The sequence below is a fragment of the Theobroma cacao genome, chromosome 2 (assembly GCF_000208745.1).
Source record: "Theobroma cacao cultivar B97-61/B2 chromosome 2, Criollo_cocoa_genome_V2, whole genome shotgun sequence".
Taxonomy (NCBI): Eukaryota; Viridiplantae; Streptophyta; class Magnoliopsida; order Malvales; family Malvaceae; genus Theobroma; species Theobroma cacao.
This window is the reverse complement of record NC_030851.1, coordinates 34981041-34995098: the sequence shown is the minus strand read 5'-3', so window position 1 is coordinate 34995098 and position 14058 is coordinate 34981041. Positions and strand designations below refer to the sequence as shown.

The 14058-nt window shown below is 34.9% G+C and overlaps 2 protein-coding genes across 2 annotated transcripts; both read right to left on the bottom strand.

Moving 5' to 3' along the window:
- On the bottom strand, positions 422 to 2731 carry LOC18609755 (uncharacterized protein At1g66480). Its single transcript, XM_007045043.2, has 2 exons — positions 1971 to 2731; positions 422 to 804 (listed from the first exon to the last, which is right to left on the bottom strand). The coding sequence occupies exons 1-2, from the start codon at positions 2592 to 2594 to the stop codon at positions 745 to 747; spliced, it is 684 nt and encodes a 227-aa protein (XP_007045105.2). The 5' UTR covers positions 2595 to 2731; the 3' UTR covers positions 422 to 744.
- On the bottom strand, positions 5001 to 8069 carry LOC18609754 (U-box domain-containing protein 11). Its single transcript, XM_007045042.2, has 4 exons — positions 7612 to 8069; positions 6873 to 6989; positions 6395 to 6790; positions 5001 to 6281 (listed from the first exon to the last, which is right to left on the bottom strand). The coding sequence occupies exons 1-4, from the start codon at positions 7933 to 7935 to the stop codon at positions 5211 to 5213; spliced, it is 1908 nt and encodes a 635-aa protein (XP_007045104.2). The 5' UTR covers positions 7936 to 8069; the 3' UTR covers positions 5001 to 5210.

Below are 14058 nucleotides of genomic sequence, written 5' to 3'. Positions count from 1 at the left end.
GTCAGTGGAGCTTGTCTTCACATGCGCAAGCCCTCTCTTTCTAACCCATTGAATATTTATATAAAAAAAATTCAATCTTTTTTCCCCCTCATGTCATAGTCTTCATCTTCTTCTTTTGAAAATAGAGATTTTCGAGCTTAGTCGTGGGCTTTTATGCCATTTACCTTTTTAATAATATTGTCAATATTTATATTTGAGCATCTGACTCAATAACTCAATGACTTTATTTTTTTCAAATAAATCAATATTTTAAAAATTAATTTATTTAATCACAATCCAAAAACTACTGTTAATTTACAAAGATTATTCATATTTTATGAATTAATTAATTTTGTTAATAAATATTTAGAACGAGGAGTGTTTAAATAATTTCCGCCAGTACCATTCATGCTCTCCCAACATCCCCGGGCAAAGTTTCTTAATGTGCCAAAAAAGAAAATCTATTAGGTATAAAAAAGATACAATACATAAAACATTGTCCATGAAATAGAGATCACTATATGTATATATATATATATATATAGAGTCATTGCAGAAAGATTTGAACCACCATGCACGCCCCGCAAGGTCACATCTCTCACTCTAAAAGCTTGAAAGCTATATTTCTTCTATGTACAACAAACTGTTTTTATATGTAGAGTGAAGTATAGAGGGATGTGGAAAATTGAGCATGGACCATCTTCCCATTGCTTTGCTCTGATTTATTTAATTAGAACACTGAGTGAGTATACTCTTCATGGTTTGTCAAGAGGTAACTGCTATCTGGCTCCCTCCTTCACTGATTGGCGTGAAACTCACCCGTTTCTGCAAGGAACAAAGAAAACTTTGAGAAGTTAGCTGATTCGATCGGTTATTAATCAATTACTTAATTCGATTTGGAGTTGGAAAAACAAATAGAGTGCCTTTGGGTGAATTGCCTTGGATTCTCTTTCAACTTTAACTACCATTCTTTATGGGTTCTGTAATTTTTTTTTTGTTTAATTATACCCATCACATGACAAGACGTGCATGCATGTCTAAGTTCGAATAGAGAAAGCAAATCAAAAAGTCATCTGGATTGGTCAATTATTTTTCATAATTTTCTTCCTTGAATGATAATGGGAAATGACGTAAAGAAAAAAGAAAGGTAGACACAAGAATATGTGATAATTAAAATTTTCAAACAACAAACGAATAAAAGAAAGGTTGTTCTGCAGTCAAAGTTAGGTTGCCCTTTGTCCCCACTGGGGATTTGATCGATTTGTGGAATCATGGATAAAGAAAGACTCTTAAGATCATATTCAGCTGTTTCGAAGGCTCTGCCAGGGCAGAGTACAAGGAGATTTTATATGGTGTTGTATGACAAAGATAAATACTAGAGTATGTATTTCTTCAAGAATAACCTCATTCTTAGGTCAAATGCACGTGAGTGGACATAGATTTGGCTTGGAACCATAGTTAGCTTTAGCTTTAGCTTAGCTTAAGTTTGAGACAAGTCCAATAAAGACAAGGCGATGTAATTAGCCTTAAAATTTAATTGAGATGCATCTATTTCTACGGTCAAGATCCAATATTTTGGTTTCGGAAACATCCTAGATGAGATGAACTCATTGGAAAACTCAAGTGATTAGTCAAATTTTGCTTCAGAAAACAGAATTTAGAATTATGTTCTCGACGACTTGGAGTTAGCCGGAGAGAACTTCATAGAAAAGTCCAAATTTAGGGTGCTGACTCCTAAACAATTGCTTTACGTATTACTAGTACTCTGTTCTGGTCCGACGACTTCACAATTCCCCTTTCTCAATTCCTGTTCCGTACGTCATACCATTCACACTTGTAACTAAACAGATAACAAATCAAAATTGTCAACTCCTATAAGCATATTCTATAATAAACTTTTCCTGTTTAAGCTTAAAAAAAAAAGGGGGAAAAAAACGAAAAACCCAATGAAAAATACCACGAAAACAGGATCATTGTCTGGTGAAACTAACCTCACGGGCCTTGAAACCTTCTCCAACTCTTCCGTGGCTGCCCTTCCAATGCACTTGTTGCTGCAAAGACAGGCCGCCGTTTCCTTTCTGCGCAGCTTCACGTGGGCTGTTTCTGGTATTTGCCACGCAGAGTTGCATGATTTTCTCTGCTGCCTCTGCCTCATTGTTGCTTTCTTTCATCAACCTCTCCACTTCTGCCCTTGGTAGCCTCATTTTCACCCTCATTGCTCCACTTTCAGACCCTTCTTCTTCGGACTCCTCGGGTATCACACATTTGGGTTTCATGAGGGTAAGATCAGACACGGATCTCCTCGACAGCATCAGGCTCTCGAGCCTGTCTTTAGCACTCATGTTTATACCCGACCGCACCCTTCTTGTAACTATCTCCTTGGGAGCTTCTGGCAACTCTACCAAGAAGTAGAGCCGCTTGGGCTCCAAGCTCTGGTGTGACTGCAAAGGCTTTGCTCGAATACCAAAATGCTTAACAGATTCCGATTCTAGCAACACATGACCTGGATAATCTTTTACCACCTCTTCAGCTTTCACCGGGGTCTTCAACTTGAATGTTTCGCCGTTAATCTTCATGACCTTGGTGGTCTTTTTCCCGCCCAAGCTATTCCCCATTTGCCTAAGTGTTGTTAGTTGTAAACAGACAGCTAGCTAGCTCGCTTTATGTCTTCGATGTTCCTGTTTTGAGTTTAAGACAGAGAGGTGAACCACAAAACTGGCTTGGTTGCTCTTTTGGCCTACTTTAAAGCATACAAGATTTAAATGGTGGGTGTGAGATAAAAAGGACAAAGGGATATTTGGTGGTTGATGCTAAGGGAGCACGGGTCAACAAAGAGGGCAAACCTTTTGAAAATAGGCAACTGTTTATGTTTGACAAAACAAAAACAAAAAAGTACGTAACGTATCGCTTTCAATCAAATATTATTATCTATGCTAAACTATAAATCAAAATTTAACATATGAATTCTGAAATTAAACCGCTTAGAACCAATTCAACAACCATGTCCACATGCTAAAATACACCCAACAAAAGGACTTGAGGCAATTCTGCAAAAATTCATGCCCCGTGATATGTGGGGAAATTATATGCATGATCTTGTCCTTTTCTCCTTCTGTCGAAAATGGTTTACGGTAATCACGGCACGGGGTAAACCTGGATTAAGACCTTTTCTTGTTGAGATTCAACCTGCACATGTGAAAACTGACTTTGAGGGTTAATGGTGTATGATTATTTACTCAATTTCAGCATGAGGAATTGACCGTGGAAGAAAAGTACGTTAGTCTACCACCAACCTTTTTTTTTCTCACTACTGTTACCAAGTATTATACCGACTGCTAAGGCTGATTTTGTCTCCATAAGCAGAAAGGTAAGGGTTTCGAGGCTTTGGCAAAGTTTGAATTTTTCAATGACAAGGTCCAAATTGACAGTCCGCTCATCAACATGGAACTCACTTACTTGTAAGCCTGTTAAATTAACAGGCTTAATTTTCTCTGCTTCTAAGACCCTGTTTCGATTTTAACCGCAGCATCATCTGTCATAGTTTCATGCCATTTTTTCCCCCAAATTTTCTTTCACGCCTACGTAAGCTCGTTGAATTTAGAATAATTATATGAATGTGGAAAAACAATTTCCTCTTTATTATATAAGTTCAATATTCAAACTCGAGACTTTCTCTTTTCTTTGTTATTCTGCAAGCAATTTCACATTGCACATGAAATTGATCCCAACGGTGTTGGCTTGATTTTGAATTATAGGAATAGCAAGGAGCAAGGGTTTTAGCATGCGTGTACTGCAAGGATTTCTCACGGAAAACTAGTTTCACTTTCCCAATGGCCCAACAGTTCAACGCCGTATAAACACGTAGCAGCTTGGTAATTCCAAGGAAAGAAACTGGAAAACGAGAGGGAGGAATGACAAAGAAACTAACGGAATAGCAGACCAAAAAGCCCAAAAAGCTCACGAAAATCATATTGTTCATGCGTATCCAAAATTAAGCATACTTATCTATTCTTCTGGTGACCCTCTTTTCTCCAATCAACAACAAGAATTTTCCTAAAGGACAACCGCCGCCATCATACCCAGCGGCGGCTTAGACAATTGCGTCACGGGAACACTGGCATTATCCAAAGCCCATTTCCCATTACTTCGGCTTTTCAGTTAGTTTGATAAATCTTCGCTTTTGCTTTCAAAGCAAAAAGGTCACGTTACATTTGCAACGCTGATGCCTTCTTCTACTCCAATTTGTTCGAAGAAGTGAACAGGCACAACACCTATATTTTATTAGCAAGGTATGCCTGTAGATTACTTAGCGAGTTGTCCCCTTTAATTTTCTCTGAATTGGTGCTTTTTGCATGCAAATTAAGGATCAAAGTCATATATCATTATGCACCCAATTTTTGATACTTTGACCCTACAAGGAGGCCGACCAACAAAGTAGAATTTGCTTCAGAAAGAATCGGCCAAAGCCAGCTGTGGATTACAAATATACGATAACAGTATAAGGCCGTAGTGTTAATTTAAAAAATAATTCAAAGATTGGATTTTATCAGACTTCTTTCTGCGTCCAATTAATCAGACGGACATTCAAATAAGTTTAGTTTGGGATTGTTTAGGAGATATAAACGTCCGCAACAAATTTGCTCTGTTTCTAAGTTTCGACTCTGAGAAAAGCTGGAGATGACATTCTCAAAACAACTAAATGCTGCAAGTAATTCATTCGTTTAGCAGTATTATTATAAAGCCCATTGATCCTCTTAAACTTTGTCAGTCCTGGAAGAAAATTTGTACGCTAAGCCAAATCCAATGTCACCTAGCTGTTCTATTTCAAATTTCAGTACAACTATTCGAACAAATAACAGGAATCACAAATTTACAATCGTCACATGTTCAGCTACAGCATACTGTCCAAGCACTTTGGTTGTCTCCAATCCACTATTTTTTACAGAATAACATAAGGAATTTCTGTGGCTGTATGAAAAACCTCAGGCTACCAATAATTAATGTTTCTCAACAACAGCAAGAGACCAAAACGAAAGCAATCTTCATTAATCAAGAGACCAAATAAATTTTTTACACTCATCAATGAAAGAAATGAATGCACAGAGAGCAATGAGAATGGCTTTGTATCTCATGCTCAGTTCTTGGGTCTGAAACGAATAGAATGGCAATTTTGTCAAACAATTAGAGTCAATAGAAAACAATTAACAAACGCTCTGGTACAACCACAATGGTCAGAGCTGCTGTAATTTGTGAAGGTGCTCCAACAATGAAGTAGCCTTCCGCTTGGCCCTCTCAGTGCCACTCTTGGTAAGCTCTGTCAAGGGTATCGCAGCACCAAGCCTACTTATGCAGGCAAGATTCTCAGAATCTCTCTTACACAAAGAAAGTAAAATGGCAGCTGCATTCTCTTTGTTGCGGGGCAAACCTGTTCTTAAAAGATCAATCAAAACAGGTATGGTACTAGCCTTTACTATAGCAGCCTTAGCATCATGGTTGCTAGCAAGAACTGACAGTATTGTTAGAGCCTCATCAACCATGCAGTTTCTTGAATCTGTGAGCATCTTAAGCAGTGCTGTCACAATTCCAGCTCTGACAGCCCTGCCCTTGTTCCCCTGATAAATGCATAGATTGAACAGAGCAGTTGCAGCATCTTTCTTCCCTCTAGCGCTCCCATGTTGTAGCAGATCTACCAAAGCTGGTATTGCCCCTGATGCACCAATTATTATTTTGTTCTCATCTGCAAGTGACAAACTAAAAAGGGTAGCTGCTGCGTTCTCTCTTGCTTCCATACTTCCAGCTCTGAGGACTTGGACAATGGAAGGAATGGCACCAGCAAGCATTATAAGAGATTTGTTATTTTCAAATATGGAAAGGTTAAGAACAGAAGTTACTGCATGTTCTTGTAATGACACATCATCTGTCGTAAGTAGGTTCACCAGAACAGGTATCGCTCCTGCATCTGCAATTAGTATCCTGTTATCAGTGCTTCTCTTTGATAGTGATCGGATTTCAGCCACAGCAGCCCTACGTTCTTCTAAGCACCGGCTTGACAGTTTACAGACCAGAGCCTGGATGGCTGCCATGTCTCCACTAACATCACGGAAAGATCCATCACTCTTTTTAAGCCTACCATTTGCTAACCCGCATGGCTGCTCAATATTATGTTTAGCACACCATTGATTTATTAGACTTCTCAGAACATAATTAGGGGTTAGAGTTAAATTTTCCAGCTTCTGCTGCGTTTTCGGACATGTTATGTTGCCACAATCTATCCATCTCTGTATGTAAGATCTCTCATATGTCTGTAAAATCAAGAAGATGATAAATCAGAAGCCAGGATGAAATGAGATGGCTAAAAGGCAAAGGTTGATCAGACACAGGAACGACAAGCAGTAGTTGTGGTGGCACACTATACCTGTCCTGTAGCCACAATCACCGGATCTCTCATTAGTTCCAAAGATATAGGGCATAGAAAATCATCAGGTATTACTGGTGCATCAGGCTTCTTGAGTTCTTCAGTACCCTTAATGGCCACATTCTCTTGCCCTTTGGAATCATTTTCATTTGATAGACAGACCTCAGAAGAGGTTGAAGAGCTCTTCACTCTTTCCAATATCTTAGTCACCTGATCTGCACCATGTCTTTGAGGACCCCAATTTTCAGGAATGCCATCCAGCATTGCTAAACTTTCATGGTTGGTCCTATCATATTCTTTTTCCAGTGGCTGGGGCAGAGCATTAGAAAACTTTCTCAAATTCAAAGACCCATATCTTTCTGTTGCTCTTTTCAATTGTGCTTTCACCAACGATACCTGAAAAAAATATTTTAGTTGATGGTAAAAAGGCAAATAAATGAAGAAAAAAATGAGCAACATGTAAATTCTCAAACTAAACCTGTTCTTGAACCTCCTCTGAGATTTGCAACTGATCATAAGGGATTTTCTCTAAAGCTTTCTCCAGCTTCCAAGTAACACACTGAAATTGGAAAGTAATTCTTTTGGCAGCTCCATCCTTAAATCAAGATATACCAAATTTCAGATATGTACCCATAACATACTAAGAAGAAACGAGCATAACCACAACAAAATTTCAGCAACAGCTGCTCCCCTAACTCCCAAAAGAAAAAGTCCATACAAAAATTAACATATCCCCTCTCCTGCATTTTCTCATAATCTCCAAATCGCTCAATTAATTAGAATTACTACATTTACCGAGACAAACACTAACAATTGAAATTTATATTGAAAAATTCAAGAAATAAACTTAGCACTCTGATAGATTAATTCGACTTATTGAGCCTAAAATTTTTCCCAAATGGAGTTAACTATCAAAGTACATACAAATTGACCCAGTAATTAGCATGTGTAAAAATTTCCTTATCCAGAAGAAAAAACAATTCACTAAATCTATCAATTGCGCATAAAATTGACCCCGTCAATAAAATCAAAATGCAGGACATTAGTAGCAGTACTTAAGTGGTAAAACAACTGGCATTGGACTATGCTATGCCAATTAACATATCAACATCAAGAATGGATCAAAATTTCTGGATAAATCAAAATTAATTAAACCAATCGTACGCTCATATTTCCTGTTTAAAAAAATTAAAGAGAAACAGAAAATGGGGCTTTACAGGGGAATTATTCGAATGGTAGGCGGAGGCGACGGACAAGAGACGCTTTGCAGCCTGGAGAGCCACTGCCAGATCAGCCGACCATGAAGAAGCGGAGGAGGAGGAGGCATCATCATGGTCAGACTGTCCAAAATCGCTGATTTCCTCGAGCAAATGCGTGAAGAGAGCTATCCTCCTCACCAGATCCGTGCAATCCTTTTTAAACACGACATTGAGGTGACCATTTCCACCGCCGACATTCCCCGAGATGATGTCGTGGACAAGGCGGAGCAAGAATGCCGGAGAAGCGTCGCCTGCTTGATGCGAGGCGAGTCCGCCAGCCATTTCTGAAAGCCCGGCGTAGGCTCCTGATTGGATTGAGGAGCAATAAAAGATACCTTTCAGAGAAAAGGATTGCCGAGTATAAGGAAATGCTGAAGGTGCATTTTGAGAGGAAAGGGATAATATAATAATAATAATAATTGGATTAAGAGATAGAGATACCCGCGGAGAATAGAAAAGAAAAGGAAAGGAAAGGAGAGAGGATACAGTTGGATTTGGAATATTGTGAATTGTAACACAACAACAACAACTGCTAGAGATTACCCTACATTTCCACCTCGTACTCTCTTGTTGTTTTCAACAATTTTTACTTCCATTTTTTTTTTTCATATTTTCCTTCCCACATATATTCCAACTACATAGGCAGTTCCGATTTTCATATTAAGGTGCAAATGTGTAATTTTTTACTCATTTTGTTTACCATTTATATTTAAGATAGCATCAAGAGTCGTGAGATCAACCATATGGGAATCAAAAATTTTTTATTGTAAAAATAAACGAACTAATCAATTGAATCAACTCTCGACTGATTATATATAAAAATATATTATTCTTTTTTTACACTAATAATAAATTTGAATATTTGATTTAATTTGATTTGATATATATATTTTACTAAACAAGTTAAGTTTCAAGTATTCATTCTTCATATAGAAAAATAGTAACTATTTAAAAAAAGAAAAGAAAAAAGCTTTTTGGCTAGGCTGTAAAGTCCTTCATTATGGTCATATTTTCATTTTGTCCTCCACTCCACCACAACTTAAGGTACATACAACATTTCTTTTCTTTTCCTATTCGTTTAATCTTTATAAGGAACAAAATGGGCAATGTTTTAGAGTGGGGGAATTGGTGGTGGCCTAACAATTATAGAGTCTCACAGACTTTTTCAATTTGTTTCTTTTTATTATTATTATTATTATTATTCTCATTCTGTTACCAGTATGAACCATTATTACATGCAACATGAAAAATACAATCCAAATCATATTATTTCGCCTTTCAAAAAAAATTTCATATTATTTTCTTAAAAAATCCAAGATGTGCAAATTTAAAGTTTACTTTAACACAATTTTTTAATGACCAAAATAAACTCCAAAAGTATATTAATTAAAATTGCAATATTTTACTATATTCTCTTATTTTTTGAAATTAAAACTAATGGAGCATTAATATTATAATTTTTTTTTTTGCTATGGGAGAATTTCTCACCTCAATTTGTCCATGATTATTTTGTTGGGGGTGATATGTTTTGCATTGAACTGTTTATTTTTAAAAAAAAATTTTGACAATTTCCTTTTTTGAAACCCATATATCAATCATATGTTATTTGGTCTGACCAAACGAAACAATCAGTCCGTGATGGTGGTTTAGTTAATGTAGATAAAAACTTTTAACATTATTTTACAACAATATGACATCATACTGATAAAAATGCGGATAAGCTACTGGATTTTTAACTTCTATTTTTTCAAAGAATTAAAATTATTTTTTTTTGTTTTTATTAACAGTATGACGTGAGGAAAAGGAATGAACTGGTGCCAAACGACAATCACGACGAAATAGGCAACGACAAAAAGGGGCGGCTTCCAGCTATGCGTCTGATTCTGCGACGGTAAATATTAATATTAGTCCTGTTCTGATTTTCTTTCTTTTTTTTTTTTCTTCCCTTAAATGGCTATACAGGATTTCTTTTCTTTTAATATTTTCTCCAAGGGCGGAGAGAATTGAGGGCAGGCCGAGGGAACCCTGAACATTTATTTAAATATTTATACTTTTAATTAATTGAATGTTTCAAAATCTTCATAAATTTTCATATTTTATTATTAATTTTTTGTTATTAGATTTTGACACACTGTTACACGAGTGGAAGGGAAAAATAAGTGAAAAGAAAAAGATTCGAAGAAAATAAGTGAAAGAAGGGGTCACCTCATTAAAAGAAGATTAAATGATGCAATTAGTCCTCTTACGTTACAAAAAGTATGATTTAATCCATGTTTAATAATTTATTTAAATTAAGTCTTTATACTTTGTTAATGTGTTAATTTCAATCATTAACCCTAATATCCGTTACATTTAATCATTAAATATGTTGATATGTATTTTAATTAAATTGATATGGTATTTCTTGCTGACATGATGTTGATTATGTGCTAATGTAGCATGATCATGTTGATGTGACAAAAATTTGACATGGCATGATGCTTACATGACAAAAAAAAGCTAACGTGACGGAAAAAAAACTGATGTGGCAATTGTTGAATTGAAAAAATTATTTTTGTCTTTTAAATTTTTTATTTTATTTTAGATTGAACTAAACTTAAAATCAAGATGCCAGAAAAATAAACCTGGAATCAAGACAAAGTTGTGCATCTCATGAGCAATTTCAAGCACGTACACACCCAAACACCACAATTAGACACCAACAAACTCAAAACTGAAAAACATGAAAAGAAACAACAAAGCAAAAACTAGAAAATGCCAACCCAAGAAAGGACTTGTGACCTTGGGAAGTAAAAAGTGTGATTAAAGGTTTTAAGGAAAATCCCATGAATGTAACTCTGGTAAACAGTTAATGGTGGATAATCAAGGCCCTAATAACTAAGATTTTTTTTTTTGAAATTGAGGAAAGGGAAGTTTAAACTCAGCTCTTTAAACAAGAAGATCATGCACCAATTAATAAATTAAATATTCAAGTTCGTCCTAATAACTAAGATTGTTAATACTACTATTGTGGTACTTGTCTTTTTTCTTTTTTTGAAATGAAGAGATTAATTTCATTACAACTACATAGTTGTAGAATCTTTCAAACATTGGGATAAATAAGCAATGAGATCGATTTTGATCCTTTGATTTGAAATGAGAAAAACCAAAAAAAAGAGCTTTGAGAAAACCAATTTGTACCAAGAAAAGCATTAATCTGTGGGTTCTTTTTTAAATGGACCTTATACATAACGTGTTTTTGATAATAGATCTCTTCATAATTTTAACTGTTTTTAGCTAAGAAAATTAAAATTTGAACAAAATTACCCTTAATGAAATCAACCCATTTATTTGGCTCCGCGTTTTAACCCGAAATCTATTAACGGGTCAAGTATGTTTAGATTTGCACATCAAACTGACTCATATTTTTTGAGCTTTCCTCACCAAACTAGTCATCTTTGGAGTATTTTTTATCAGAAAGAAAAACGTTTAAGCATTTTAAATATTTTGGAGTAATTTTTGATATACGAAGAAAACCTGTGAGCGTTTTGAGTATTTTTAAGCATTTTAGAGTGATTTTTGATATATGAAGAAAAACTTTGAACATTTTGAGCATTCATATTCGTTAATTATGTTGTTAAATGAAATATGGTGTATCGTTTAAAGTTGTTGATCTTGATAAATGGAATTCAGTAGTTTTGGTGATTTTTGAGAATTACGTGACTAATTTTTAGGTATTGCGTGACTGACTTTGGGCATTGCGTGACTAATTTTTGATAAGACATTATGCGACTAGTTTCTGATAAGGCATTACGTGACTAGTTGATAGGCATTGTGTGACTAATTTTTGATAAGGCATTGCATGACTAATTTCTGATAAGGCATTGCATGACTAGTTGATAGGTATTGCATGACTCACTTTGGGTATTGCGTGACTAGTTTTTGATAAAGCATTGCATGACTAGTTTTTGATAAGACATTACGTGACTAGTTGATAGGCATTGTGTGACTGACTTTGGGCATTGCGTGACTAATTTTTGATAAGGCATTGCGTGACTAATTTTTGATAAGGCATTGCGTGACTAGTTGATAGGTATTGCATGACTCACTTTGGGTATTGTGTAACTAGTTTTTGATAAAGCATTGCATGACTAATTTTTGATAAGGCATTGCATGACTAGTTTTTGTTAAGGCATTGTGTGATTTGTTAGTAAGGCATTGCGTGACTAGTTAGTAAGGCATTGTGTGACTTAGGCATTGCTTAAAAATCAGTTATGCAATGTCTAAAAACTAGTCACGTAATGCCTAAAACTAATCACGTAATGTCTAAAAATTAGTCCTACAGTAATTAAGTCACGCAATACTTAAAAACTAATAAACTCAATTTTGGGGTTCTATAAATAAACCAATAAACTTAAAAACCTAAAACACATACTTTTTTTGTTTGCTAAGCCATAAAATTATGCATTTCATAAAAGATAGGTTACAAAACTCTATAATCCTCCAAAGCAAGAGAAAATATATCCCTATCGGGAGGCCTTGCTCACTCCCCTTATACAAAAACAAAATATACCCTCTCTACAAAATATTCCCTGAACAATTTCAACTCAAATTTCATAAAAAAAAAAAAATTCCTAGCAAACATGCTTAACAATCATCTCAATCCTAAACACAACAAAACCGTGAATCATCATAAAACTCATCAAACATGTTTTAGCTGTTATTTCTCCTTGAGCAAAATCGATGCTTGCAAAGAGCAAAATCGCTGTTCATCGCCCTTAAGAACCCCAAGATCCACCATCCAAACAAATAAAACAAAATAAGAAAGAGCTTGATGTCATCTCTGCGAATTGGATGGCGAGATAGACATATTTGAGCAGAGAGAGAAAGAGATTTAATTTTAAAATTTTTATTTGAATGGCGGGAGAGAGAAAACTGAAACCATTTTAATTTGTCTGAAATTGTTTAAAAGGTATTATTGTCAAGTCATGCCAAAAATTTACCAAAAATAGTTAAAATTATAAAAAAATAATATTTTTGAATTGGGCTTATGAGAAAGATTATTTCTCACAATTTCCTTTTAATCTATTACTAGAAAAGACAAAGTCAACATGTAACTCCTCACCTCTTTTCCTTGCTTTCATCTTGAAATGTAATGAGATTGAAGGCATCTTTGCTCTTCAGTGACAATATCCCATACCAGAACCCCATTTTTTCTTTTTCATTTTTTTAAAACTTTCCCTTCTTTTCTTCCTTATTTTCTTGTGCATCCCCCCTCATTCGTTGTCTCCTTCTTTGTTGAAGAATGCCTTTCATCAACAATTCAGGTGGAAGATCTTTGCCATTGCCTTTCACTTTTCTTCTGAGGCAATGGCCGGTACCAATCCTTAGTTAGAAGATTAAGAGTAATCTCCACCCAATGCCTTTTGTACCTCATAATTCTTGAACTTCGAGGGAGCTTTGGCATCAGAATATTGATGAGGACCAACGGATATGCTCAGAATCCCAAAATAGAATAGTCTATATTTAATTTACTAGCATGTTGATTTCAAGTTTAATTTAATTAGAAATAAAATAAAAAGTTTGAAAAAAATGATTTTTTTAATTCAATAATTATCACATCAGTTTTTTTGCCACGTAAGCATTATGTCACTTTAGTTTTTTGCAATGTTAGCATTTGTGCCATGTCATCATGACCATGCCACATTAGCATATAGTCAATGTCATGTCAGCAAGAAGTATCATGTTAGCTTAAATAAAATACTACGTCAACATACTTAACAGTTAAATGTAATGATGTTAAGAGTTAATAATTGAAATTAACAAAGTATAAAGACTTAATTTACATAAATTATTATATAAGGACTAAATTCATACTTTTTGTAGAGTAAAGGGACTAATTATATAACTTAACCTTAAAAGAATAGTTAACCTTTGACTAAATACCCAAACAAGTCCCCAAACTATATCAAGAAAGTCAATTTAACCTTTATCTTTTTTTTGCATTCAAATAAACTGTTGAATTTTTATTTTGGATCAAATAAACCCCTCTTACAAACTGTTGACTAATTTTTATTAGTTAATGATACAGTTAGCAATTTTTAATGCCACGTTATCTACCACGTGGCATGTTGGCGTGTCATTTTGATGACATCAATAACATGTGGCAAATGACATGGCTTCAAAAATTACTGATTCGAAAATGAGTTTTTTCATTTCTAAATGTTAAAAAATTATTGGTTAGAGATTTAAAATAAAAAAATTAAAAAGATTTAATTGTTTCAAACTGATTACCATCTTCTTAATTGACATCATCGTTCCTAACAAAAAAAACTTAATCCAACTTTTTTGATTTGATTGAAGCTTTGTTGCTTGACTAAACGCTGGTGTAGAGAAATCCGAGAGTGCCCAAAAACGATTTTGAGA